The sequence below is a fragment of the Ammospiza caudacuta genome, chromosome 2 (genome assembly GCF_027887145.1).
Source record: "Ammospiza caudacuta isolate bAmmCau1 chromosome 2, bAmmCau1.pri, whole genome shotgun sequence".
NCBI classification, from domain to species: Eukaryota; Metazoa; Chordata; class Aves; order Passeriformes; family Passerellidae; genus Ammospiza; species Ammospiza caudacuta.
In genome coordinates, this window is record NC_080594.1 from 115,651,953 (window position 1) to 115,679,328 (window position 27,376).

The 27,376-nt window shown below is 43.9% G+C and overlaps 1 protein-coding gene across 1 annotated transcript in view; it reads right to left on the bottom strand.

The window, feature by feature from the left end:
- AGPAT3 (1-acylglycerol-3-phosphate O-acyltransferase 3) overlaps positions 1–27,376 on the bottom strand; it is a 95,265-nt gene that overhangs the window by 16,984 nt on the left and 50,905 nt on the right. The window contains exon 3 of the mRNA XM_058825420.1: positions 4,302–4,528. Within this exon, the coding sequence (XP_058681403.1) occupies positions 4,302–4,479 (178 nt within the window). The 5' untranslated portion in view covers positions 4,480–4,528. The remainder of the gene's footprint in view (positions 1–4,301; positions 4,529–27,376) is intronic.

Sequence of the window (27,376 nt, forward strand, 5' to 3'; positions counted from 1 at the left end):
CAAAGGAGAAAGAGGACAGCAAGAATGTCCTCAGATCACCTTCCAAGCAGGGGGCCAGGAGAATGGAGCAGTGGTACCAAACACATCGTGGTACTGTGAGCAATTTTCCCTTTCCAGTGCTGACTGTGTACCAAGGAGGAACATCTCCAGTACCTGCTACATTTTCTTATAAAAATTATAATCACCTGGGTGTGTTTCTTCTTCAAAATCAGGGGAAAAAAAATAAATCTGCAGAGGCCAGTGTGGATGTGACTTTCTGCAGAACCTTTTTCCCTAAAACATTGGAGGATTTGCCAGAGTTCATACTGAGAGAGAAGGGCTGATGAGCCAAAGGATTAACACGAGGAGACAGATTGTCCTTTACAAGTGTGCTGACAAATGATGTAATTATAACCAGGAGTGGGCTCATTTCCTTTTTTCAGTGTGTGGGTTACAGCTCCTTTGCGTGGCACTGATCCTATCAATGCTACACAAGAAATCCCTCTGAATGAAGGAATGGCAACACTTGCACTGCCCGGGACAATTCCTGCAGGGAATAAGCAACACCTGGCACCAACCACCCCTTTGCAGCTGGGGGTCCCACACACCAAAGCATTTACAGCATCACAAGCCCCCCAGAAACAAAGCAAAGAAGGGGCACAGCACGTCCCTCAGCTGGAAGTACCAATATTTGAGAGGTTATTTTTGCAACAGGACTAACCCAAACACGCTGCACTCTCCAAGGGTGTGATTCATCTGCAAGGAGCTGACGTGGGAGAGCTGCAAGTACGACTACCTGGCATGAATTTATGGGTTTATGTTGGGGCCAGAGCCTGAGAGGCTTCCTTCCCCAAATGTCTGTCAGGAACATTGGATAGAGTCTCTCCTCCTCCCCTTTGGAAGCTGGGCTTTATGTATTTGAGAGGAGATACAGTAAGAACAGAGCCTGGTTTTCAGTACAGAGCCTGTGTATCACCTGGGTATCCATCCCTGCACTGATCCTCTGGGCAGAGCAGCTTCTCTTACAGACCCTCAGCCTAAGACCACAAACAGCTTGGAGAAAATGAGTAAAATGTAGCATCAAGAGCAGAACACCAACCTACAGGTTCCTTCCCAAAAGGCTTCTCCATACTGAAATATATTTCATTATGAATGGCAACACTGGAGCTACTGCATTTACACAGCTTACCTAAATTGCTATAAATCACAATTGAAGAGCATATTCTGCAGCTCTTCCATTACAGGCCATCAGCTCTCTGCAATCCCACATAACATTTACATTGATTTTCATTGTTTAATTTCCCAAGATGTTAATTTATAACAGGCTACACACCAGGGGTTATCCTATGTACAACCAATTATCTACTCAGTTTCTCCAAACCTCTTTGTACAATGATGTGAGTTATTTCCAGTGTTTAGAGGATGTAAGCAGCATCTAAAGTGTGATTTTTTTTTCATGCAAAATGCTAACTAAGGGCTGAGCCTAAAGCCTTACAGGAGCAAGCAGCTAATATCCTCAGAAAAGCCCAACTATTAATGCAGCAATAGTTTTCAGCATGAGATCAGATTCTAGATTTTTAAAAGCAGAAAGAAATTCTTACAAGAAAATGGAAAAAAACTCCTATATGTCCCCACTCTTATCCAACCAAACTAATTTTGAAGTTTTTGGTAAGCTCTTCTAGTGAAATACTTTTTTCCCAACAATTTGCCTGCTAGTCTATTTAATTTCCTCTCTCCTGTACTTCTCAGTAGGCAGGACAAAAAGCACAATAAAGACAGGGACAACAAGCTTAAAAAGAGACTGAACCAGACACCTCAGAGGGGTTTTGTTTGTGATACTTCACATGGATGATTTACAAAATGTGGGTGCCTGTCAGTGGACTGCTGAACTGTAATTTCAGTGCTCATTCTGGTGACTCATTTACCCAAAGTGGGAGTTGGATGCTGAGCTGAGCACTAAGGTAAGTGGCCATGCACACTGGGAAGGGATGGAGAATGGAAACCAATTAGATGATTCACTGCTGAAACAGGAGGTGACATTTGGGCTAAGGAGCCTTCTCAACACTCTAAACATTTTCAGAAATCCAGCTCTGTGAGGAGAAGGCATCCACAGGGAGGAAGTTTTGCAAAGGTCTGACAGAGGAGAACAAAGAAGCTGTGCTCAGTACAGAGCTGACCCATGGGCAGAAGAAGAACCACTGAAAAAATGTTCACAAGAGGAGACCCTGGCCTCAGAGATGGGCACTGAAGGGTGTAAGTGGATTCTGAAGTTTGTCACACAGTTCAGCTGCAGACACATCTGCAGGAGATATTTTAGGATAGACCTCTCCCTCTGCAGCACACAAAACAAACCTGGGCTCCTACAAGATCCATACTGCTCACATGCTCAGTACCTGAGCCAGCCTCACAATGATCCCTCAGCACAGGTGCTGACACTGGATGAAGGTGGCATTGGGACACAAGTAACAACTCCTATCAGTCCAGATAAGGTTGGAGGTGCAGAGGAGCTTTACTTCCCACTTTTTTGAATGACAGAGTGACAAAACACTTTAGACCCTTGACTTCCGTGTGATTTCCCAGTATTACAGGGAAAAAAAAAAAAACCAACCTGTTTGAACTGCTTCGAAAGAATCTGCATCTAACTTACCATTTCTCTCATCTCTGTGTGCAAACAGATACATGTGCATGTGTGGCTGCAGTTCTCTTTACAGAGAGCAGCAGGCACAATTTCCCCAGAATTTTTCCTGGGGAAGGCAGTGAGAAAGCTCAGAGAAGAAGAAAAACAATTCTGATCTCTACTTGCTGCATCTGTTGTTTGGCACATGTGGAATGTGCTATGGAGATTGTTTACCCAAAAGGGATTTGTTAATTGGACACTGGTGATGGCTGTTTTGGATTGATTGACCAATTAGGTCAAAGCTGTGTCTTGACTGTCTGTAAAGGGTCACGGGTTTTTCTTCTGTATAGATATAATATAATATAATATAATATAATATAATATAATATAATATAATATAATATAATATAATATAATATAATATAATATAATATAATATAATATAATATAATATAATATAATATAATATAATATAATATAATATAATATAATATAATATAATATAATATAATATGCATTTGTTCAGCCTTCTGTATCATGGAGCCATTGCACGTTTGTGGTTTTTGTCCCTAGGACAAGGTGAGAGATGAGAATTTGACTCCTTGTTCTCATAAGGCTGATTTATTATTTTATTATATTATATTAAAAGTGCTATACTAAAACTATACTAAAGAAAGAGAAGGATACATCAGAAGGCTTAACAAGAGTGAATAATGAAAGCTTGTGACTGCCTCCTCAGAGTCTGACACAGCTGATGGTGATTGGTCATTAAGTAAAAACAATTCACATGTTTGGATAAACAATCTCCAGACCACATTCCAGAGCAGCAAAACATGGAGAAGCTGAAGCTTCCCAGTTTCCCAGGAGAAAAAATCCTGGTGAAGGATTTTTCAGAAAACATCATGGTGACAGCACGTTATTCGCCAGCTAGGGATCATCCTGTATTGATATGCATATATGTATTTCCTTTGGTTCCTAGGGTGACATTATGATGCTTGTATCCCCATTCATGTGTTCTGTTTATGCTGGATATCATGTTCTGTGCCTTCAAGACTGGCTCTGAAGAGTGAAAGTTTTGTTTTGGTTTTGCTATCAGCCTGCTCACCCATGGCTGGTGGGATATAGAGACAGGGCAGTACATGGTGCTGCTTTTGCTTTTTGCTTTGCTCTTGCTCCTGCTTTGCTTTTTGCTTTTATATTCTGCTTATTAGTTAGTTTAGCTAAACAGTCCAAATTTCTTCCTGGACTGTTTTTCCTTTCCCTTTTTTGGACCTACTCAAATCTGCTCCGGGCTGGGCCCTGGGAGCACCGAGAGTTTGCACCCTGTGGCCCAGCGGGGCCTACTCTGGGCAGCAGCTGCCCCAGCGCCGGAGGGACTGAGAACAGAGCGACCACCCCCAGGAGAGACTTTCTGAATTTGTCATCTTTTTCAGAGTGGTGAAAGAGTGGTGTCATCCTGTACTGTTCATTTTGTGTGCAGGGGGTGCTGTGCCTGTTAAATAAACAAGTTCTTTCCACTTCTCTCCGAGGAATCCTTCCCGAACTGGTTGGGGTGAGGAGCTGTGTGGATTTGCTTTCTGAAGGGGCCCATTTGGAGGTTTTCTCCCAAATTTGCCCTAAACCAGGACAGTTAACAAAAGCAAAACCAAGAAAAGCCCCTCCCCAGCCTCACCCATCCCATCCCAGCCCATCCCATCATACTCACGGCTCCATAGGGAATAGGCAAGGCGACAGTTTACTCGGCGATAGAGCTGCTTGTTGATGGGCCAGAGGAGCAGCGTGCATAGTTGGATGAAGTTAATGATCAGTCCACTGACAACAAAGACGAACCCAATGAGGAGGTGAACTATGAACTGGGTCTTCAGGAAGGCAATGAAGCCCATGATAACCACTCAGAAGCGTGTGCAAGGGCCGTCACTCAGAATAACTGTCCTGAAACAGGAAAAAAAAGCAAACAACAAAAGAGTCAAATGGAGTGGATTTACAAGCTCTGAGGAAGGACAAAGCAAAAGCCCTGAAATAGTCCAGGCTCATTCATCAAGAGGAACCCAACCCAATAAACACTACACTCTCCACGCCTGCCTCATGCAGGTCTTCACACAATAAACAGGTGATGGTGCAAATCCCTGCCCAAAATAGAAAGGAATCATTATTTACAATTTACAGCCCACCAGGAAGATTACTGTTTGTTGAAAAGACTAATATCACACCTCTCTTCAAACAAATACCACATAATTGGGAGCTAATGCTGGGAGGAATACAGACACCTGCACTCTCAGTGAGCAGTGGTCAGGATATCTTTAGGGATGCTGTCCTGAACAGGAGCCTCACCCTGCAAAGAGCAGGACTGGTCACACACACCTTCAGTCTGGCCAACACTAAGGCAAGGAAATGGAAATCAGGTATTTCCACATTCAAAACCCATGCTGGAGCAGGTTTAATAACTTCTCACCTTATCAAGCCACATTTCTGTGATCAAATATACCAGTTAGTGTGGGGGGAAAGTATAAAATGATAAAAAAAGCCTTAGGCTATGTAGCAGTACAAACTTGATCTGGAATGGGCATTGGTGCAGAATCTTGATTCCACCAAATTAGCCCTTAACTCTGAGGCTGTGCCATATTTATACCAGGTGCAGAAAGACTGGCAAGGGCTGAACCAGCAGAATGCGACAGGAGCTTAGACAAGCCTGATCCACTACAAATCCTGCCAGCACAAAGTTAACCCAGCAAACTCTATTTACCAAGCCACCAAACTGAGCTTATTGCAAACCCCACATTATCCAGCACTGGCCTGTTTGACCTGTTGGGTACTGGAAGCCACAGCCTCGAGGTCTCACCCAAAAAATAAAAGCTTGACCCTGATTTTTTGCCACAGCCACAGCTTGCTGATGGTTTTCAAGCTCAGCTTTTGCAAGTATGGCAAATGACCAGATCAAGCAGTAGATGGTAACAAATACTTTTGACAAACTAGGCATCCCAAGGTGGTGTGAACCCACTGTCTGAAAATAAAGTCCCTGCTAGCTGTGAGGAATCAAATAATTTTCACTCACCACCTGCTTACGGTGTGCTGCTATTTGTAAAACTCTACAGCAATTTAATTGTGAAAGCTTGTTTTCTATCCTCTCTCCTGCCAATCAGGTACAGCCTTTCAAGGCTCAGAGTGTCTAGTTTTTGCACAATTAACATCCATTTGCATCATTAGTAACCTACCCACTTCAGAGGCACATAAGAGAGGCAAAAAAAAAAAGCCTGGTTGAACACAGCCAGTATTGTGCCTACCACAGAAAGCAAAGCAAGAGGAATAGTATTGGAGCTCATGATAAATAATCTAAATTCTCCCAGTGTTTTCCTGTAAGGATGAAAGAAACATTTCTTCCACTAATAAATTACTTTAAGAACAGCTGTTGGGAAGCAGAGACTTCTGTTTGAAAAGGAACAAGTGGAGCCCTCCTTGCTCTTCCCTCCCCAAAAAGCTGCAGTTGTCTCACACAGCCAGAACACCACAGCAGTGTTCACACATTGCCATGTGGGAGGCAGCTGTGGCATCCAGTGACTCCCTAGCACTGGGCTTGTTTGTCTTTTCCACTGGCACACTCTAAAAAACACTGCCATACATTAAACACCAAGTTCTTCACTTCCAAGAGTCATTCTCTTCATCTGGTCTATCTCAAAAGCCAATTCAAACAAACAAGAAAAGAACAATTCCCTCCACCCCTGCAAGATATTTCTTGAGTTCCTCTGCAGAGCCATGTGCAAGCATCTTTGCCGATGACTGTGTCCAGTGTCAAACCATTCAAAGGCTGGACTTGAGGATCCTGGAAGCTCTTGCAACATGATTTTATCTGTGACAGTCATTAGAGCAGCACTTGCAGCCTTTTTCTGCACAGCCTGGCCCCTCTCAGACAGGGGCACAAAGCACACACAGATGGCACAAGGAGAAACAGCAATGTCAGGTATTATCTATCCTCAAATCAAATGGTTTGGCTCCACTTCCACAGCCTCTTGGCTTTGAGCAGAATCTGGGGCTGGTGTTTGTCTCTAACATTAAGGACATTGCTGTTTTACAGACTCCAAAGGACACATCCCTCCTTACACAGCAGCAAGATGGTTTCTCCAGCTTTGCTGGGCATGGAAAACAGGATTTATCACTCTTGCACCAGCATCCTGCCCCACATGCTGGGCACCATAGAATCATTAGGGTTGGAAAAGCCCTTCAGGATCACTGAGTCCCATCTCTGACCAACCCTTACCTCATCAACTAAACCACAGCCCCAAAACTCACATCTAGTCACTCCTTGAACACTGCCAGGAATGGCAACTCCACCATTCCCCCAGGCAGTTTCAATGCTTAACAACACCTTCCATGAAGAAATTCCTCCTGATGTCCAATCTGAGCCTTCCTGGCACACCTTGAGACCACTTCCCTGGTCCTGTTGTTGTTGTCTGATCCTTCCAGTTTAGCTGCTGGATACAGAACCTGCCAGTCTCTGTTTTGACAATCCCTCACCTAACTATATTTGACTTTTAAGATCATTAGAGGTTAACCTTAATCTAGGAATTATTTCGTTTTCTGCATCCCTGCCCATGTAGGACAGCCAGGCAATTTAGGGACAGGACAAGAGGCAAAAGGTGGTCAGCAGCTGTTTTGTTGTATCCCAGGGTCAGGGGAGGTTGGGGAAATCAGAATTTGCTGAAACAAGGAAAAACACCACTTCTGCATTTGACATTTTATTAAGATCAGCTTAGTGAAGTATCTAGGAAATAAACAGCTGCCTCAGCCTAACACAGCAAAGTCTCAGCACTATTTTATTTTTTTTTAAACATATCCATATCATCTGCTTTTTTAAAGACCTGCTAGTCAAATCTTATTTTTGTCCTTGTTTTCCTTAAACACTGTCACTTCCCAGCATTGACCTTTCATCACAAAAACTTCATTTCCTCCAGCACAGCTACACTAAGAACAGCGGGGAATTTTAGTACTCTCCCTGCTTTCACAGAATTAGAGAATGGATTGGGTGGAAGAAACATTAAATATCACCAAATTCCAGCCCCCACACCATGGGCAGGGACACCTCACACTAGACCAGGCTGCCCAGAGCCCAATCCAGCCTGGTCTTGATCTATCTGCTCTGATGAAAAAGTTCTTAAATGCTTTGCATCCTTCAGGGCTCTCTCCCTTATTTCTGTGCCTCTCAAGAAAAGAGCAAGGAGAAAAATGTTCTTGCCGTGGTGAGCTGACCCTGGCTGGAGGACTGGTGCCCACCAAGGCTGCTCTATCACTCCCCTCCTCACCTGGACAGGGAAAACACAACCAAAGGCTTGTGGGTGAAGGTAAGGACAGGAGAGATCACTCACCAGTTACTGTCATGGGTAGAACAGACTCACTGTGGGGAAATCAGCTCAATTTATTACCAACCAAAGCACAGTGTGGTAACGAGGAACAAAACCAGATCTTAAAATGCTTTCTCCCAACCTCTCCCTTTTTTGCTGGGCTCAACTTCCTGATTTTCTGTGTTTCCTCTGACCCAGCAGTGCATGGGGACAGGGAATGGGGCTGTGGTCAGTTCATTGTTCATCTCTGCCCCTTCTTCCTCAGAGAGAGAACTTCTCACACACTTCCCCTGTTCCAGAGGGCAGTCCCTCCCACAGGAGACAGTCCTCCATGAACTTCTCCAATATGAGTTCTTCACCAGCTGCTCCATGGGGTGAAATCCTTCAGGAACAGGCTGCTCCAGAGTGGGTCCCTTGCAGGGCCACGAGTCCTGCCAGCAAACCTGCTCCAGCCTGGGCTTCCCACGGGGCCACAGCTTTCTTCAGGCTCTCATAGGCTCCTCCAGGGGCTGCAGGTGGATCTCTGCATCCCCATGAACCTCCATAGGCTGCTTTGACAGGGTCTGCAGGGGAATCTCTACTCCAGTGCCTGGAGCACCTCCTGCCCCTCCTTCTGCACTGACCTTGGAACTTCCTGGGCTTCTCCCACATATTCATACTCCTCTCTCTGGCCACCATTCCTGCTGTGGAATTCTTTCCCACCTTCCTTCTTCAGTGCACTACCCCACAGGTGGTACCACAATCTCTGATGTGTTGGGATCTCTCGCTTATCAGAGTGACCCCGAGATGTGTTAGAAAGTCTCTTTTCCCAGCCTGGCACTTAAAGAAGGAGTCAGAGCTCTTCATTTCTCAGTCTCAAGGTTGTTTATTGTTCCTTATCTATAAAAAATTTTCTCCTGCCCTGCTGAGGTCTGTACACTCTGCCTGCCCTGGGGCAGTGTTATGTCTTTATACTAGAAACTATGTATACAATATTTACAATTACTTCCCAATACCTGTCACCTATGTTAGGCAGTGAGCTTCTACTCTAAACCAATCTGAAAGTGCCAACATCACAGCAGAAGATGGAGGCCAAGAAGAAGAAGGAGAAAGGCTGGACATGCCCAGTTCCCTCCATCTTGCCCCCTGAACCCCCACACCAGAAACTCTAAAATCTACTTTTCCACCCCGTGATAACTTCACTATTATTCTACTTAATTTTTCATGGCTTGTAGATCTTCATCTAAGGTTGATAACTTGCTCCATGGGTCATAATCAAAACCACAGGCACCTTGGGCTCTGTGCCAGGGTCTCTGAGCCCCCTGGCAGGGGTCTTGGCTGCTCAGCACAGCCAGAGGGATGTCCTGGGTCCTGACATGATGGGCTCAGCCTTGGCCACTGGCTCTGTCCTGGACTCAAGGACAGATTTGTCCTCAAAGCCCCACGTTCACATGGATTCTCTGGTTACCAAAAGATACATCGTGGCCCTCAGCAGAAGTCAGATTATTACTATTCTCCTTCACCCAGCTGTCTACATTCATGGAAGTCCTAATGATTAAACTTCCTGGAGACTTTGACTTCTGCCATATGTGACTGGAATTTGCCACCAAGTTCAAAGCCATTAGAAGGGAGAATGACAGAGAAGTGTGACTGCATTCATTAAGAAATCAGTCAAATGCCCAACATGCACATTACAGCATTTCATGACACATACCTATTTATGAACTCAAAATTAAAAATTAAGCCACTAATCATTCTGGAAGACAATATATTCAGTTTGAACGCCAGAATTTAATTAATTTCTTGCTGTCATGCATGACAATCCCTCTGAAGTTCATGATGTTTGCATGAAATTAGAAACTGGTCCACTGATCCTAATATTCCAGCCCAGTGAGAATTAATGTGCTCGACAACAACAAAAACTGTGGCAGGCTGTATTTACATCTCCAGACCTCTGCCTGCAGTTTTTCTGATCATGCTTTTGCCATCTCTGCTGTGCCATATTTACCTCCACCCATGAAACCAATTACAGATATCTTTTTCCCTGAATATCTTGTCCCCACCCTGAAATCTGGTATTTTACCTACTTTTGCTATTTGAGAAATGAGCGAAACTTTTAGATCACTGAATTTCACCTTTTACCACCAAATTTTTAAATCTTATATTTTTCAGATAAATCTTTCTAAGCCTCTTTGATGTCTGTATAAACTTGGCAAACCCTGCCTGTGAGGAAGGGTTAATGATGTTGCAAGTCAGAAGCAGTAGAAAAAAGGCATTTTGTTGCCCATCAAGAGTTTCCTGACCATTTTTCAGAATTCTACAAACACTGCTCATCAAAAACACACAAAGAAAATAAAATCTCTTTTTTATTCAAAGTGAGATCTACCTGTTGCATGAGCTGCTTCTTGATTATGGGGACAGATAAAAGGAGCAGAAACCGGGAGCTCAAGAAAATGGCTTTTTCTGAGTATGCTTTCTACCCTCCCACCTTTCTGATGACCCAACTGAGGCTACTTCTCCTTAAAAAGCATGAAAATCACCAGTCTAAGTGTCTGTTCCCTCACCCCTCCTGAGATCAGAAAACCCAGGAGTCAGGGCAGAGATATAAGGGACAGCTTCCAATGGCCTGCCTATACTTCTTCGTCAGATAAATAAAAGTAAAGATCACAATCTGGTTATTTCAGAATCCTTCAGAAATACCACATTACCACATTGGGGCAGCAGGTTATTTCCCTGGACATTTCTGGGACATTCCACACAAAAAATATGCTGATCATCTTATGATTAATGCTTAGAAGTAATCAGTTACCACAAAGAAATAATTTTTCCTTGCAGAATACACAATACTCTTCTAGCTGAGAGACAGAAGTGCAGTGGCTATCCAGCTTTTAAAAGCTAAATGAAATATTCATAGCAAACAGGAAAATATTCAGGAAGACAAGAGGTCATTGATGGGCTCCCTCTTCCTGCACCAGACCACATCTCCTTCTGGGATGAGGAATTTGGGAGCCTGACCCCCGTGATGCAGAAGCCACACAAAAGCTATGGAAAGAGTATTTACCCAGGGATTTACTAAAACCCAGGGATTGAGTATTTACCCAAAAGCATCCCAAGACTCCTGCTCTGCTCAGAGTCCCCCAGACTCTGCCATGGCACCACTAAAAGCAATCTCCACTCAGGCCTCATTTATTTTAACACCACAGGTGTCTAAGTGGGCTGGAAAACAGAGCTTAGACAAACAGCACTGAGTCAGAGAGAATAAGCAAATAAGGTATAACAACAGTTTTGGTACCCATTTGAACAGTCTGTACCAGGGATTCTCCAGATAAGCTGTAAAAATAGACAGCTACTCAATTGCATCCCACACAGCATTACAAACTGTCTACTACAGAGCCAGCCTTTTAAACCTAAGCATGACAGAAAGATTATCTTAGTTTCTCACACAATGAGTCTAATTTCCCTGAACGTGCCTCACTGAGGTGCAAGGCTGATTCAGAGTTCATTAAAAATCCTGCTTGTCATGAATTTTTCAAATTGAAGGGCATGGGAAAAAAGCTTAAGCTAAACTGAGGTCACAGAGATGTAAGTTTGGTTTTGAGTTGTAAGAACTAGGAATAAGATCTCAAAAAGTAAAAATGGTACCAATCCTGAAATCAGATGAAAACTCATTCCCTGAAATGTTGTCCATCTTGGCCTTGAAACAGCACCACAGCCAATTTCCAGAAAAGGTCAAGAGTGGAAGATTATCACCATTATCTGTCTGGAATATACTCCTTACTTTGGGCTTGATCTGAAGGCATTCAAGCCACAGAAACTTCCACTCATGTCAATAGGTTTGGCTCAGTATCTGTACATATTTTTGATAAGAATATTTCCATCAAATAAAAAGCCTTTGGTTTGACTCATCATCCTGATGAGATGCCAACACTTTGGGGAGAGAAGGAAGGAAGAGAGAGAGAGAGAGAAAAGCAAAGAGAGAGGGAAAGAGAGGAAGGAAAGAGAGGAAAGAGAGGAAAGAGAGGAAGGAAGGAAGGAAGGAAGGAAGGAAGGAAGGAAGGAAGGAAGGAAGGAAGGAAGGAAGGAAGGAAGGAAGGAAGGAAGGAAGGAAGGAAGGAAGGAAGGAAGGAAGGAAGGAAGGAAGGAAGGAAGGAAGGAAGGAAGGAAGGAAGGAAGGAAGGAAGGAAGGAAGGAAGGAAGGAAGGAAGGAAGGAAGGAAGGAAGTGGCGGAAGGAAGGAAGTGGCGGAAGGAAGTGGCGGAAGGAAGTGGCGGAAGGAAGTGGCGGAAGGAAGTGGCGGAAGGAAGTGGCGGAAGGAAGTGGCGGAAGGAAGTGGCGGAAGGAAGTGGCGGAAGGAAGTGGCGGAAGGAAGTGGCGGAAGGAAGTGGCGGAAGGAAGTGGCGGAAGGAAGTGGCGGAAGGAAGTGGCGGAGGAAGGAAGGAAGGAAGGAAGGAAGGAAGGAAGGAAGGAAGGAAGGAAGGAAGGAAGGAAGGAAGGAAGGAAGGAAGGAAGGAAGGAAGGAAGGAAGGAAGGAAGGAAGTGGCGGAAGGAAGGAAGTGGCGGAAGGAAGGAAGGGAGGGAGGGAGGGAGGGAGGGAGGGAGGGAGGGAGGGAGGGAGGGAGGGAGTGGCGGAAGGAAGTGGCAGAAGGAAGTGGCGGAAGGAAGGAAGTGGCGGAAGGAAGTGGCGGAAGGAAGGAAGGAAGTGGCGGAAGGAAGTGGCGGAAGGAAGTGGCGGAAGGAAGTGGCGGAAGGAAGTGGCGGAAGGAAGTGGCGGAAGGAAGTGGCGGAAGGAAGTGGCGGAAGGAAGGAAGGAAGTGGCGGAAGGAAGGAAGGAAGTGGCGGAAGGAAGGAAGGAAGTGGCGGAAGGAAGGAAGGAAGTGGCGGAAGGAAGGAAGGAAGTGGCGGAAGGAAGTGGCGGAAGGAAGTGGCGGAAGGAAGTGGCGGAAGGAAGGAAGGAAGGAAGGAAGGAAGGAAGGAAGGAAGGAAGGAAGGAAGGAAGGAAGGAAGGAAGGAAGGAAGGAAGGAAGGAAGGAAGGAAGGAAGGAAGGAAGGAAGTGGCGGAAGGAAGTGGCGGAAGGAAGTGGCGGAAGGAAGTGGCGGAAGGAAGTGGCGGAAGGAAGTGGCGGAAGGAAGTGGCGGAAGGAAGTGGCGGAAGGAAGTGGCGGAAGGAAGTGGCGGAAGGAAGTGGCGGAAGGAAGTGGCGGAAGGAAGTGGCGGAAGGAAGTGGCGGAAGGAAGTGGCGGAAGGAAGGAAGGAAGGAAGGAAGGAAGGAAGGAAGGAAGGAAGGAAGGAAGGAAGGAAGGAAGGAAGGAAGTGGCGGAAGGAAGGAAGTGGCGGAAGGAAGGAAGGGAGGGAGGGAGGGAGGGAGGGAGGGAGGGAGGGAGGGAGGGAGGGAGGGAGGGAGGGAGGGAGGGAGGGAGGGAGGGAGGGAGGGAGTGGCGGAAGGAAGTGGCAGAAGGAAGTGGCGGAAGGAAGGAAGTGGCGGAAGGAAGTGGCGGAAGGAAGGAAGGAAGTGGCGGAAGGAAGTGGCGGAAGGAAGTGGCGGAAGGAAGTGGCGGAAGGAAGTGGCGGAAGGAAGTGGCGGAAGGAAGTGGCGGAAGGAAGTGGCGGAAGGAAGTGGCGGAAGGAAGTGGCGGAAGGAAGTGGCGGAAGGAAGTGGCGGAAGGAAGTGGCGGAAGGAAGTGGCGGAAGGAAGTGGCGGAAGGAAGGAAGGAAGGAAGGAAGGAAGGAAGGAAGGAAGGAAGGAAGGAAGGAAGGAAGGAAGTGGCGGAAGGAAGTGGCGGAAGGAAGGAAGGAAGTGGCGGAAGGAAGTGGCGGAAGGAAGTGGCGGAAGGAAGTGGCGGAAGGAAGTGGCGGAAGGAAGTGGCGGAAGGAAGGAAGGAAGGAAGGAAGGAAGGAAGGAAGGAAGGAAGGCTGTGCTTATGGCTCTGGCATTCATGATCATTTCACAGACATATAGAATCAGACTTAATGAGAAGCTTTTACATTTCCTTCTTATCTTCAAGACACAGGTTGCTCTAAGAAAAAATACCAAGATAACCAGTTGTTTAACTTGCATTTTGTAGTGAGAAGACCACAGAATATAATAACAAAGCAAAAAAAAGTATTGAAACAACTCAGTGCAACCAGAAGGGAAAAATGCCAGCTCTCAATACTACAGACCACTGCACCTGAGGGGCAGAATTCCCCCTTCCCTGCCCTAAATGCAATGTTACTGACATGACTGAGCCTCCTCAACATCTGCAAAAAGCACTCTGCTTATGCCACCACTAGGGATGAAATTATATTTTCTCTAACTTCTGCTACACTATTACAGCTGAAAACACCACCAATATTAAAATGGTTGTTTTCAAAATTTAATTTCAACCATTTCCTTGTATCACAGTTGGCACAAGAAAGAGAGAGCAAGTGTGCACAAATTCAATTTCTTCTCAGCATACACCCTTCAGTTAACATTGCCTCTGTTTGAACAAATGGATTGGATAACCAAAATGAACCCTGACTGGCTTAGAAATCTGCTGGCTGCATGACAACCCCCACAAGGAAGCAAAACTCCTTGCAGGATTTCTCTCACTGCGAGCACCACTTTATTGACAAAGAAAATAATGGTATTTTCATAGGGCTTTTCTGTTCACAACAGGGAAAGCAGAGAGATTCTGTCACGAGTTCCCTGGGTAAAACCAGCTCAGACAACTCTGATGCCATGGCTGAGTCTCACCAGAGCAGGCTGACATCGCTTTTCCCACAAAACTGCCTCCCATACTCACAGGACATCACAGGGCTCTGCATGGAGCTCTCCAGGGAAGGCACCCCACAACTTCAATTTGTTTTTACTCCAGGAAGACAATCACTGTCATATATTTTAATAAACTTACAATAGTTTTTATTAGAGTATGTCACTTACAACTGCTGGTAGGTGTTTGTGTGCTGCCTCTCCCCTGGATACACACATTTGTCATCCCTCAGTCGGCAGTCTCACACTTTTGTTTCAGTATGAGCAACGCAAAATTAAATTTTCTTCAAACTATAACTACAAAACCTTAATTGCTATTAAATTTCGATTAGATAATCATTGTGAATTTGGCACATTTGGCTCGTTTCTCACAAGGTTCAGATGGGTCTTTTGGGTATATGCATATTTACAGATACTTTTGAGAGCTCTTGCAGAACTCAGCCTTATAAACCTTGTCCCAAATATTACTGATCACCAAGGTTTGCCCATTTGAGCTCAAGTTTTCTTTAACCTGCTTGCTATCAGGAGGAAAAATAAACACTCTGTAACTTACATTGTTCTACAGTGTAAGTTGTTCTACAGCCACAAAATTAGCCTGATTTTGAAAACCAAAATCAGGTAGACACAGATTACTCCTGGTTTCATCTTTAGTGGAGAGCACAGAGACATGAGCCAAGGCAGGGGGATCCATGCTCCCACCAGCACAGCAAGACACAGCAGGATGGAGCAGCAGAAGATAAGCAAGGCTGTAATTTCTAAGAAAAAAGGATTAAAACCAAGGGAAAATACCAGCCCACTGCAAGACATTTACACTGAAACGCACGAGCTAGAACGCTATCATATTCTGTATATTTTAAGAAATAAATAGGAACAATTATTCAGCTTTGCAAATTCCTCCTGGCTCCAGACAGACAGCTTAGCATGACTCACTCAGGATTGGCTGTCAAACACCTTCTGCCAGCCTTGTTCCTCCTCTTGGGAACTTTCAAACTTCTCCCTGGCCTTGTTTGCTTGGTGTTTGCAGCAGCTCTCCCCACTTTGCCACTCTGGGTAAAACTCCCTCAATGGAGAAGCAGGATGATCCTTGCCAGCTCCTTAATTCCCTATTCTTTCCCTTGTGTCATACTCTACACACACCAACACCTTCCCAGTCCACTGCTTGGTGCCACAGTGGCCTTGAGCCCATCCCATCACTACCAGAGCTGCAGGCACTGCCTGCCCACCAGGTGCTCAGGTTGTGTGTCAACCCCAAATTCTGAAAAACTGTCACGTTTCCAGCTTGCTTCGAGAGCAAAAGCAGGCTGGGAGAAGCTCTTGGAGAACTCAGCACACTCCAGCAGGTCCACTGCACTTCTTTAAAGGACAGGCAAATATTTTGAGTCCTGGTAACTGCTCCTTGGAATCTCACCCCAGGTGCAATGCCAGTGTGTCCTGCCTGAGGTAAAACTGGGCAGATTGTGGCAGCAATGGGATGCTCCTGCTGTTGAACACTCCCTTCCTTTCCCCAGACAGGTTCACTCACCAGAGATAAATAAGAAAGGACATCACAGAATCAAAGGATGGTTTGGGTTGGAGGCCACTTTGAAGCTCATTTCATTCAACCCCCTGCCATGGGCAGGGACACCTGCCACTACCCCAGGTTGCTCAAAGCCCCATCCAACCTGGTCTTGTACATCCCCTAGGATGGGGCAGCCACAGCTGCTCTGGGCAACCTGTGCCAGGGCCTCACCACCCTCACAGAGAAGAATTTCTTCCCAACATTTAACCTAACCCTACTCTCTTCCAGTTTGAAGTCATTCCCCATGTTCTGTCATTCCAGTTCCTCTCTGCCTTCATGCAGGCCTCTTCAGATCCTGGAAGCTGTTCTGAAATGTTCACACAACCTCTTCGCCTTCTCCTCTTCTCTTTCTCTTCTCTTCTTCTCCTCTTCTCTTTCTTTGCTCTTGCTCTTCTCTTCTCTTACTCTTCTCCTTCTCTTCTCCTCTTCTCTTTCCCCATATCTCTCATCCTGTCTCCACAGAGAAAGTGCTCCAGTCCTCCTATGAACTTTGTGGCCTCCTCTGAACTCACCCAACAGTTCCACACCCTCCCTGTGCTGGGGCACAAGAACTGTACTCCGCATTCCAGCTGAAAATCCTGGCTGAGGAGGCAAGCAGAGCACCTTTGGCAAACACAGTGCACCCCTTTAGCCCTGTACACCAAGGGAGGGATTATTGGGACAGCCAGGAGCCAGCTGGAGCTCCCTGCACAGCCCGCACATCATTTCATGTGGCACTTGCAGTGAACAAAATCACCAGCAGCACCACAAGAGATGCAAGCAGTTTTGAATGCTCATCGTGAAAAATAAGCCAACAAACCTCCAATAACCACAGAGTTTTGCATGCTTCCCACTCCCAAAGTTGTACTCAAGGCATGGGAATTCCTTTCCTTAGTGACAACACAGAACTTTAGGATGTTGCAGATGTAAAACACATCCCCAGAGGGACCTGCTGGTTGTCCACTTGTGCTCGTGTTGCTCCCTGCAGCCAAGCCAAGACTGAGCAGTTTGTGTTCAGCCCCACACTGATGTGGCTTTGAGGTTTCTGGAGCTGAGGGTGAGGGAGCAGGAAGCAATGTTTATTATCCCTGGAAGGAGCAGGATGGAGGGGATGACCAATTTCAGACATGAGTAGTGCTCACAGTGTGGATTCTCTGGAGATCTCATAGATTCAGTAGGCAGCACTGGCACACCAAACAATGCTCCTCAGCCAATGGCAGGTCTCACTATTTGGGCAGAAATCCCTGAATTTGAAAATCACTTTGCTCATAAATCAATAAAGACACATAGATACAAAAACATGCTGAGGTCCAGCAGTTTCCATGATAGGAATTGTAGGCCTGAAGGAGCTTCATTTTAAGTCAGTAGTTATGCTGGTATTTGGTAAGAAATTACCTTTAGAAAATCAGCATTGTAATCAGAGAAAGGCTGGGAAGTGGAAACCAGGAGAGTATGGATCTCATGATTGAAAAGCAATGCCACAATTATGGCTGGCCATAATCAATGCTCTTGTCAAATCAGCTCATCATTTATTCCATCCTGCTGCACCCTGAGCACCTTTCTAAGTGCTACACTACATCAGCAATCCCACAAATCTGGGATAAAATTTGCATTTGGACAGAAGCATTAATGTTCCTTTTTTACAGGCAATGTGGCAAGAGCATCAAATCCCTTCCCTCCCCACAAAAGTGATTGCTGCCAGTTGAATTTCTCCTGTTAAGATCAACCAGTACAGTAAGAAAGTTCAGATGAACATTTTAGACATACTCCTGCAAAAAGGACAGACAAAAGGAAACAATTCTTCCCAGTTCTCAACTGGAACAAACTCCTGCCCTGAGCTTAACTTCTCAAATGCTGCGAATGTGACACATATTTGGTTTCTCACCTTTGTTCCCCATGCAGGTCACTGTTATTTCTGCACAAACACCTTGAGTATTGTGAAACCCTGACCAGGCTGGGTGCTGACACAATTCCCATGGCTGTGACAGGCCAGGAGGAGCCACAACCTCCCCTCCACCTGACATGAAGGCGGGCAAAACCAGCAATAAAGTACATTGTGAGTCAAAAATACAACCCAGGATTTAAGTTTGATTAAAAAAACAAAACAACACAACACACCAGACACTAAAAAAAGCAAAACAAACTCTATCTGCTCAAAATTATAAAAGAGGGCTGAGACCAAAACTTACAAACATGTTATTTCACAGAAGTAGTTGGAGCTGTAAGTTACCTCTGCAAGTTCTTCTCATACAGATGAAAAATAGGTACTTTTTTATTTTGAAGAACTCAGGGCTTTTGCACCCCCTGACTGGAAATCATGTCAAGATTTAACCACCAGGAAATCACATTCTGCATCCAGCAGCTCTATTATTTTCAGACTTTCCCATGGAGCAAATGCTGATACTGACATTTTCCCCCTCAAATGTAAGCATTTTCCATTTCTCCTGCAAAGAAAGACTTTTTGCCTTAATTACTTCTGGTTTTGATAGAGCTAGCAGGTGTAGTGAGTATTTTCTTCATTTCAACTAGTTCATTCAAAGTTGAAAACCCAACTGGGAATTGAAAAAAAAAGAAAAAGTCTCTTGCAATCTCTGAATAAAAAGCAGGTGGGAGAAAATGAGGTCTCTGAATTTTAAAGCAGCCAGACTTTCCTTGGCACTTAGGTCTTGTTTCCTCCCTTACATTCTGGCTGCACTTTAGTGAGAAGAACACTACCCAGAGTGGATTTTCACAGTAATTCAATATCTTTCCAAAGCCCTTCAATCTTTCTGAAGTTATTAAGACTGATAGTTTGACTGCATGGGTGAAAATGCATTTTTATGAATACAAAAACCTGAAGCTACCACAATTACAACTGGCACCATAAAACAGGATTTAGTCAGATTTATGTCTAGACTCTGATAATGACACTTTTAAAGCATTAATTGAACACTGTGGGGAAAGTACTAAGAAATAGTTCAAGAATAACATGCTTAGGTAATATGTCATCCTCTTGGCTCCTGATTTCTAATCTGAGATTAACATCTGCCTTGTATCTGGTAATTAAACCTCTCATTAGGTCCCAAATTCTGAAGTTTAATCAGATAAAAAATTTTCTTTGTCAAAAAAAGACAAACTCAAACCAAACCAAACCAACCAGGCTGAAATACAACTATTTCAGAGAAAAACTTTACATTTCTAACTTCAGCATTTCTGTATTTCTATGCAGGGATTTTCAATTTAACAGTAGATTTGGTGAAGTGCCCTTTCCTGAGTCACCTGCTCTGCTTTGCCCAACTCCCAGGTTGCAAAAAATTTCAGTTTCTCCACCCTTGTTGAAAACAAGAGTTTCACTGACAGCAAGTGGCCAGAGCAGAGCTGTGGAGCAACTAGATGAACTGGAACGTAATAAATTAATTAGACACAGTAAATTATGCTGCTTTTTTTTTCCAGCTTACCCCAATAAACTTTGTAACACCACAAAGCCAGTATGATGGCTTTAAAGAAGTTAAATATTTTATAGAAAGGCAGTTTTTTAGAAAATGCTGCCTGTTTCCAGGTGGTGTATGGTTTCCCCCAAAAAGCAGAGTGCACAGCTCCAGGTGTCACCCCCTGGATAAAGGAACAATTTCCAAAGTGAACCTCACAATTGCTGAACAGAAAACTGGGACTGCCACTACCAATATCAGCAGTAAATTAAACCCAGGGAGTGGACAGGCACAGCCAAACCTCCTGCAAAACAGCAGCTTCCCCACACCCCTGTGGAGCCCAAACCTGATTCACAATTGCTCAGGTGAAGAGAAAGGGGAAGATAAATGAACATGGTTTAAGAGAAACTGAGGAGGAGTGCAGACCATGCTCCCCCTGAATCCACAACGTGAGCCAATCTTCCATCCCTCACTCTCCACCTCCATGCCAGAATATTCAGCATGTTTTTTCCCTCCATGCCAGAATATTCAGCATGCTATTTCCCTCCCCTCACTACATGCAACTACAGGAGTTATTTATACCTCAGAAGAAACTCTCCTGACTTTATTTTTTCCCCTACTTGTTGAATGCACAGAGTAAAACGACAGTCTGGTGTCCTGACACCATCAATCTGATGCTAACTACTACCATGGCACAGAGACATGGTATTATATTAATAACCACAACCACTGTAACACTTGGATTTAGTCAGACAAGATGAGCTTACTAATTGCCAGAAAAACCTCTCTGAACTGGGCTGTTTGTCTCCCAATCCACTGAGCACAGAAGGAAGCTGCATCCATCCCCACACACATCACCCTGGTGCAGCTCTCACATCAGCTTCCTTCCACCAAACCTGCAACCACTGGACAAGCAGAGCAATCAGCAGCTAATCCAAAAACTCCCCAGACATATCAAGAGGGTAGTAAACCTAAAATATCCTTGCTTCATCTCCTTCTCCACATAAACATCTATTTTCAGAACTGTAGCTTCTATTATTGATCTCTTGAGAACAAACAATTTGGTTTTAATTCTCCCCTCACCATGGCAATATGTGCACCAAGTAGAAAGATGGTTTATTTAGTGAAGTGCATTTGATGCTATTTCTGCACTCAAGATACAAAACAGTATCTTCATGGTTTGCAAGTTTAATTTCTACAGTTATTTCACAAGAACTCAAGTACCCATTATTTTTTCTGATATTATAAGCCACTTGCCCAGTCATGTTTTCTGTTTTCTTTTCAAAAGAAGTTTTGAACAAGGCTATTACATTTTAATTTATAATTTAATTACTATTTTAATTTATATTTACGTTTTTCCTGACATTTCATACCATCATTTCTAGTTGGTTTCCTCTGCCAAGTTTCCCCCTCTCCTCTGTGTCAATGTACTTATTTTTGTCATCCTACCTGCTCCCATGTACACAGTTGGTCTCCTCAATCCTTCCCTGGATGACAGCTCCTATGAGCACTTTATGATCTTTGCTACACACAAAGTTTTTCTTTCACCTTCTGGGTTTTATAAATGTACTAGACTATGCAAAAGCAAAAAGAACACATGTATGACAGGGATCTGAGGGAAAGCATCTTCAAACAATTACAGGTGAATATATATTTCAAACTGTAGGACAAACAGGAGAGGGGGAGTGACTCCAGCTGCTGACAGCATCTGTTTTCCTGGCACATTCCTTCTGCAGGATGAGAAATCAGCACTTTACAAAGATGAGGCCAAACCAGGGACACCTGCATTGGTTTGAATCTCTCCAGGCAAAAAAGGGCCACCAAAAAAAAGAAAACCCACAGGCTTCTCCCAGGTTTACTTCAGTTTCAAAGTCTAGCAAACTTCAGATGTTTGCATTTTCAAATGGCCTGTCCCAAGCAGCCACCTCTGGAAAAAGTGACTCATCATTCCCTTTTGCACATAGACTAATAAGATTCTGTTTAAAAGATGACACCAATTTCTATTACTGCCAGCTGTGTTAACAACACAGAACAGTGGGTTCAGCACTGCAACAAGTGAGTGCAAAGAGGCTGAGGAAATGCCATCCTTGGGCATTTTCAAAACCCAACTGGACAAAACCTTGAGCAAACCAACCTATTTCTGAAATCAGCTTGGCTGAAAGCTGCCTCATACTCAAATCACATCCACCCAACTATATTCTATGATTGCCTTTTTTGTTTTTTTAATGACAAGCCCACAATGACAATCTCCATTAAGAAAAAGATGCTGAGATCTCTCATTTGACCATGTGAAGCCATCCTGAGACCTCTCCTTGAAATATGATCAGTGGGCTGTACAGGAGGGCAGGCATTGCACACGGAGCAATAATAATTAAGTACAAACTGCCTGAGTTTCACTCCACTTCCCAGGTGGTTTTTGCAGCCTGCAATGAGCTCTGTGTTGTCATGGCTACTATTACAAGCATTTCACCCCTCTAAAACTAATCACATCCCAACTGCAGTACAGACACACCCTAGCAGGTAACTCAGCCACATATTCATTTTTAACTCTACCAGCTAAATCCAAGATGTGATTTGAAACACATTCATCCTTCTTAAGACAGATCTAAGTTTAAGTATTACTTACATTTATTTTTCTCCTCTCAATCCCTTTGCCAGCATTGAAATGATGGGTTTCTCTCAGGGTGTCTTCCAGATTTCACAGCACTAAATCACATCTCTCTCACATCACAGTCTGACATCATTTGTTTTCAAAGGGCAAACAAATCAGCCATGGGGGACCAAGTGCCTGGGGAGCTGTGCTGCTGCACATCCTCAGTGGAAAGGGAACTGCTGCCTCTCTGGACCAGAGCAACCACTGCATGGAGCAGGATCAGCCAAGGCCCTGAGGTCAGCCTGGTTTGTGTTCAAAAGGAAAAAGCAGCCTGTGCAGTGTCACCAGCTGCTCTTCCAGCCTCTCCTCCAGCCTTTACTATCTCATGTTTTATCTAACCTCCAACTCAGACCCATATATAGGAATCTCTGTTTAGTTCCTGGATAACAATTGCTCTGCTTGCAGAGAGGAGCTTAAGTGGCTTAGAGAGCTGCCTGCCAGAGAATGGAATTTAGCATGTTGTTCCAAAAGCCTGGCTCCTTATGAACTTGGATTTTAGTGCTGGCAGTGCTCACATCCATGTAGAGACATGGGTAGCAAAGAACATCCAACTTTGTCATAACAGGTTCTTAGCAGCTCCTTTCTTCTCTCCCAGGCTACTTCCACGAAACTTGTAGTATTCCAGTTATTTTGGAGACATTCTCATAGAATTTCCAGCCAAGTGTGTCTGGAAATTCCTCCATGAGTTCAAAACATATCACTGAAGAGAGAGATAAATGTATTTGAACAGGACAACACTAAGTTTTATTTCCACAGCGAAGCAGGCTGAAAAGCCTGCCAAGCTCAACCTCTTCAGCTCATTATATTTAAAGACACAGCAATGCTATGTTAGGTTAGCCCAGATAAATTCATGCTTTAGGCACGTGGGCATGGCCACAGAATTCTTTGGGTATTGAGCTTTTAGGCAGTTGAGGTTTCCATATTTTCCACAAGCAGCAGCCACAGCACAGAAACAACCCCCCTGAAATCCACATTGAGAACAGAGAGCTCCAACTTCTCTGCAAACTCCTGATTTAGAGGAATACTCTACACTCCTCAAAGTGCGTGGTTTGGTGCTACGGGCTGCTAGCAAGGCAGAGGCTGCTCTAATCTCCAGGCATTTATCTCAGACACAACTCCTCAGTCAATGTAGGACACCTATCAGCTCAGGGCTTCACTCTAAGCTGCCTAAATAAAGCACAAAGTGGCTTTTACACAAACACAGTTACATTTCAAGCACGGGCTGCTAGATTATGGGCACGTTATCCACAGATGACAGCTATCACAAACCCAGCCCTAACGTGACAGGATGGGGCTCAGTGCTCACATTTCACCAGTTTAGTGTTTACACTGCACTTCCCAGAGCTCCAAACCATTCCCATGGCCAGGGACTTCCCATGGAAACAACCTGGCCCCAGTGTCTGTGCATCAGCTCATAGAAATTAGGAACCTCCAGGTTATTGTGGCTGAAATAACAGATAATACATCCAGTCCAAAAACACCATTATGGGAATTGCTAATAAAATCCAAGTGAAGACAGACATCATGTGCTAAACTACTGCTTCAAACAACAGAAACAATGAGAGCAAAGCACCATTTCAGTCAATAAGGAAAAACAACCCAAAAAACCCAACAACAACAACAAAAAAACCCACCAAACAAACAAACAAAAAATCCCACAAAAAACCAAAAACCAACCAAAAAACCATGGGGCAGTGAAATTATGTAGTTCATTAAAACTAGAAGTCTAGCATAGGTGTTCCCTCTCAAAAAATATTAATCTACTGCAGTACAAAATACACCAGTAGCCAAAATGTTGTGATCTGAATTATTTTGCTCTTAATAAAATCAAAGTATTCATGGCAAGTCCAGGCTTTTGGGCATCTCACTCAAGCAACAAGGTGGCTCAAAGAATGAGGTAAAATCACTGTATCAAATTACCTTCACTTCTAACACAAAGTACACCAATGAATCACACTAAATACATGTTAATATTCCAGGTTCCTTTGGTGGCCAGAAGCTGAAACAGAAGGCAGATTTGGCAGCAGGAGAAAGAGAGGAAAAGCATTTTTTTCAAATATTTTAGCTTGGAAATGGTCAATTAAAACACAACCCTAAAAAAGTACAAATGATTCTTATGAATTTATCCTATATATTAAGTGATGACCAGCCTACACAGAGTGATAATCCATTATTTATGGGCTAAGAGATTTCTCAATTGGTGAAAAAGGACAATTCTTTTAGGGGCTCATGTGGGAGAGAATTTAACCAAACAAACTCTGAAGAGGCAATGACTGAGCAAAGAAGGAAATGTGATGTCTAATGCTGTTATAATTTCTGTCTACTTTGGTTCTGCACTACTGGATTGCTGAGTGCATCCTGTGAGGATTCACACCTGGTACCAGAAGGAGCCTGCATGTGGCTGGGTAATGGGGGAACTTTCTGGATTTTTCCCTAAACAACTGCCTGTAACTTTGAGACTCTGCTGGTCCCTCACCCTTTCACCACTGCCTGAGCACCAGCCTCCACATATCCAAGAAATGCATATTTATCTTCATCTTTCTGGTATTTTTCCTGGGGGGAAGTAGAAGAGACATGCTGATTTCCAAGGCTTGGGGTGGGATTGCATGAGAAATGCAGCAAGGGAGCCTCAGCCTGGAGGGTGCCGCAAATTCCAGTGGAACAGAGAATATTCACTTCTTAGATGAATTCCTTAGAGAGGACAATTTGAATTTAGCCCAGAAAGTGACCAAAATGCATCTGGTCCAGCAAGTTAATAAGGGTGCTCCAACCCAGGAGAGGCAAAAGATCAGATGGAATTACAGGAAAAAAAAAAAAAAAAAACAAACAACCCCGAGTTAATCTCTCAATATGCAAGGTTGATTCCCTGCTGAACTGGTGATCTCTGATCTTAATCACCCCAGTTCCATCTGAGGATATTCTCAGGGAATTGCAGCAGCCAAACTAACATATTTAAGAAGAAAAAGGAAATAATTAGTCTTTCTAGCTACTTCCTACAGGGCAGACTTACATTAAAAATTAATGAACTAAAATATTTATCAAAGTCAGCTTTCTTCAAGCAACAACAAACTAAAGAGTTAAAAATACCCAAACCAACAAAGGCAAAAAAGTGCTGTAAGGTACTTGCATTAAATCTCATCTACATCTAATCAAGAGGTTTGAATAAGCTCTCTTCTCACAAACAAGCAGGTGATGTAATTAATTTTCTCCTGAACCTTGAGGTTGTCGAAGAAGAGGATCTGACCTAATACCAGCTAATTCCTGCTGTGTGCAGAATTGTAATCTCTCCTGCAAACCAGATTTGACCTGGATTCAAGTCAAGAATTTTAAGAGGGAACAAAATAAGGGGAAAGAATGAATTCTAAGAGATGTGTGCATGTTATTCTGTATGCATAATGCACACAAATTTATATTTGCATCAGTACAAAATCTAACTGCTGTCAGATGCACACATCACACCCCAATATTGAGTTAAGACATGAAGAATTAATTAAAAAGTACACTGGGTTCATGTATGTACTTACCACATGAACTTTCTTTTGTTAAAAATAACATTTAGCAGGACAGCTATAGACGTCCTTAAGCTCTAGATTTCCTGATTTTAACATTAAAACTGTAAAGTCATTTACACATTTTTCTGTCTGTTTTGTTGCACATTTTGAGGATTACAGGGACTAGTAATCACACACATTTTAATTTGAGCTGCCACACTGTATAGCTGAGAGTTTACATATCTGCAGAGAATCTCTGTAAAGCTTAAATGTAAATAAACTCATTAATAATACAATTGTGTGCATACACACACACAGAGGATTGTAGGCTTGTAAGCAGTACAGGCATAACCGCCTGAAGGAAAAACTTGGCAAAGAAAAACCAAGATGATCCTACATAAATTTTCATTCCTTTTGTTTTTTAAACACTTTATTAAACAAACAAACAAACTCATGTGTCATGCTGGAAACTTGTTCCCAGCAATGTTACACTCCTTGGAAAGTTCTCCAGGCACAGCCATATTAATTCCAACTCCAGCAAGCTTTTCCTTTTACAGTTGATGTGTATTTTTTCACTAAAGCCAGTCAACAGATTGGGTTTCTAAAAGTCATTGTTTGCTCCAGACAAGGCTCTAAAAAGTCTCAAGACTTCTTTTGGCTGAACATCTTGGACATATGTGGAGACACAGAGAAACAAGGCCAGCCCAGAAATGTAGGGCAGCCCTGCCCTGCTCCCACCCTTCCCAAACCCAGTCAAAACAGCCAGGCTCCTGGCTCTGCTGCTCCCAGCCACCACCTCCAAGGGGTAGAATCTTCATTTTCACCTGCCTGAGACATCCCTTTTCCATGCTGAAGACATTTGTGTCCCTAATATAAACACACTAATACACGGTGAGCCTGTCAGCCTAATTTCCGTGAGAGACAGCTGTGAGAACACTGAGAGCACAAAATAAGAGTGAAAGAGCTCTATAAAGGCTTGCAGAAAAAATGGAAACACACAGTCACCACCTTGCCCAAGTGGCATCCTTAGCCACTATGCTCTCAGCTGAATAAAAACACAAAAACTCAGAAGGCAACAAAACAGAGTCCCATAATATGTAACACGAGGGCAAATCAGGGAATGTATCTACTCCAGCCACACATTGCTAAGTACACACCAGCCTTCCAGAGCCCTTCAAAAATTACCACCATTCTCCAGCTCACCCCAAGGAAGCAGTTCAAAGGACAAGCCACCACGAGCACAGCTGCAGTACAAAAATCCAACTTACCAATACAAGTAATAGGCTAAAGCCAGGACAATCAGGGTAGCGCAGACTCCAGCTAACAAGCATATACTTGACTGGTTTACCAACATCTTCCCAGTTTGTTATTGATTAATAAACAAATAAACACAAAAAAAAAAACAAAAAAACAAAGAGGAGAAGAAATGGAACGGCAAAAACGCACGATGTGAGTCTTGGCTAGGAAAGTGAATCAGTCTTGACATGGAGGAGGGATTATGGTGACAAAAGCACATCGAGGTAAATCTGGAAGTGCTTCAGCTACTAAAACTGCCTGCTCAGCAGCCCAAAAAATCACCTGGCTGTCCTGTCTGCTACATGGCTTTGTAAGCCACTGAGCTAAAAAAGCCCCTCTTACCTCAAGAATGAAG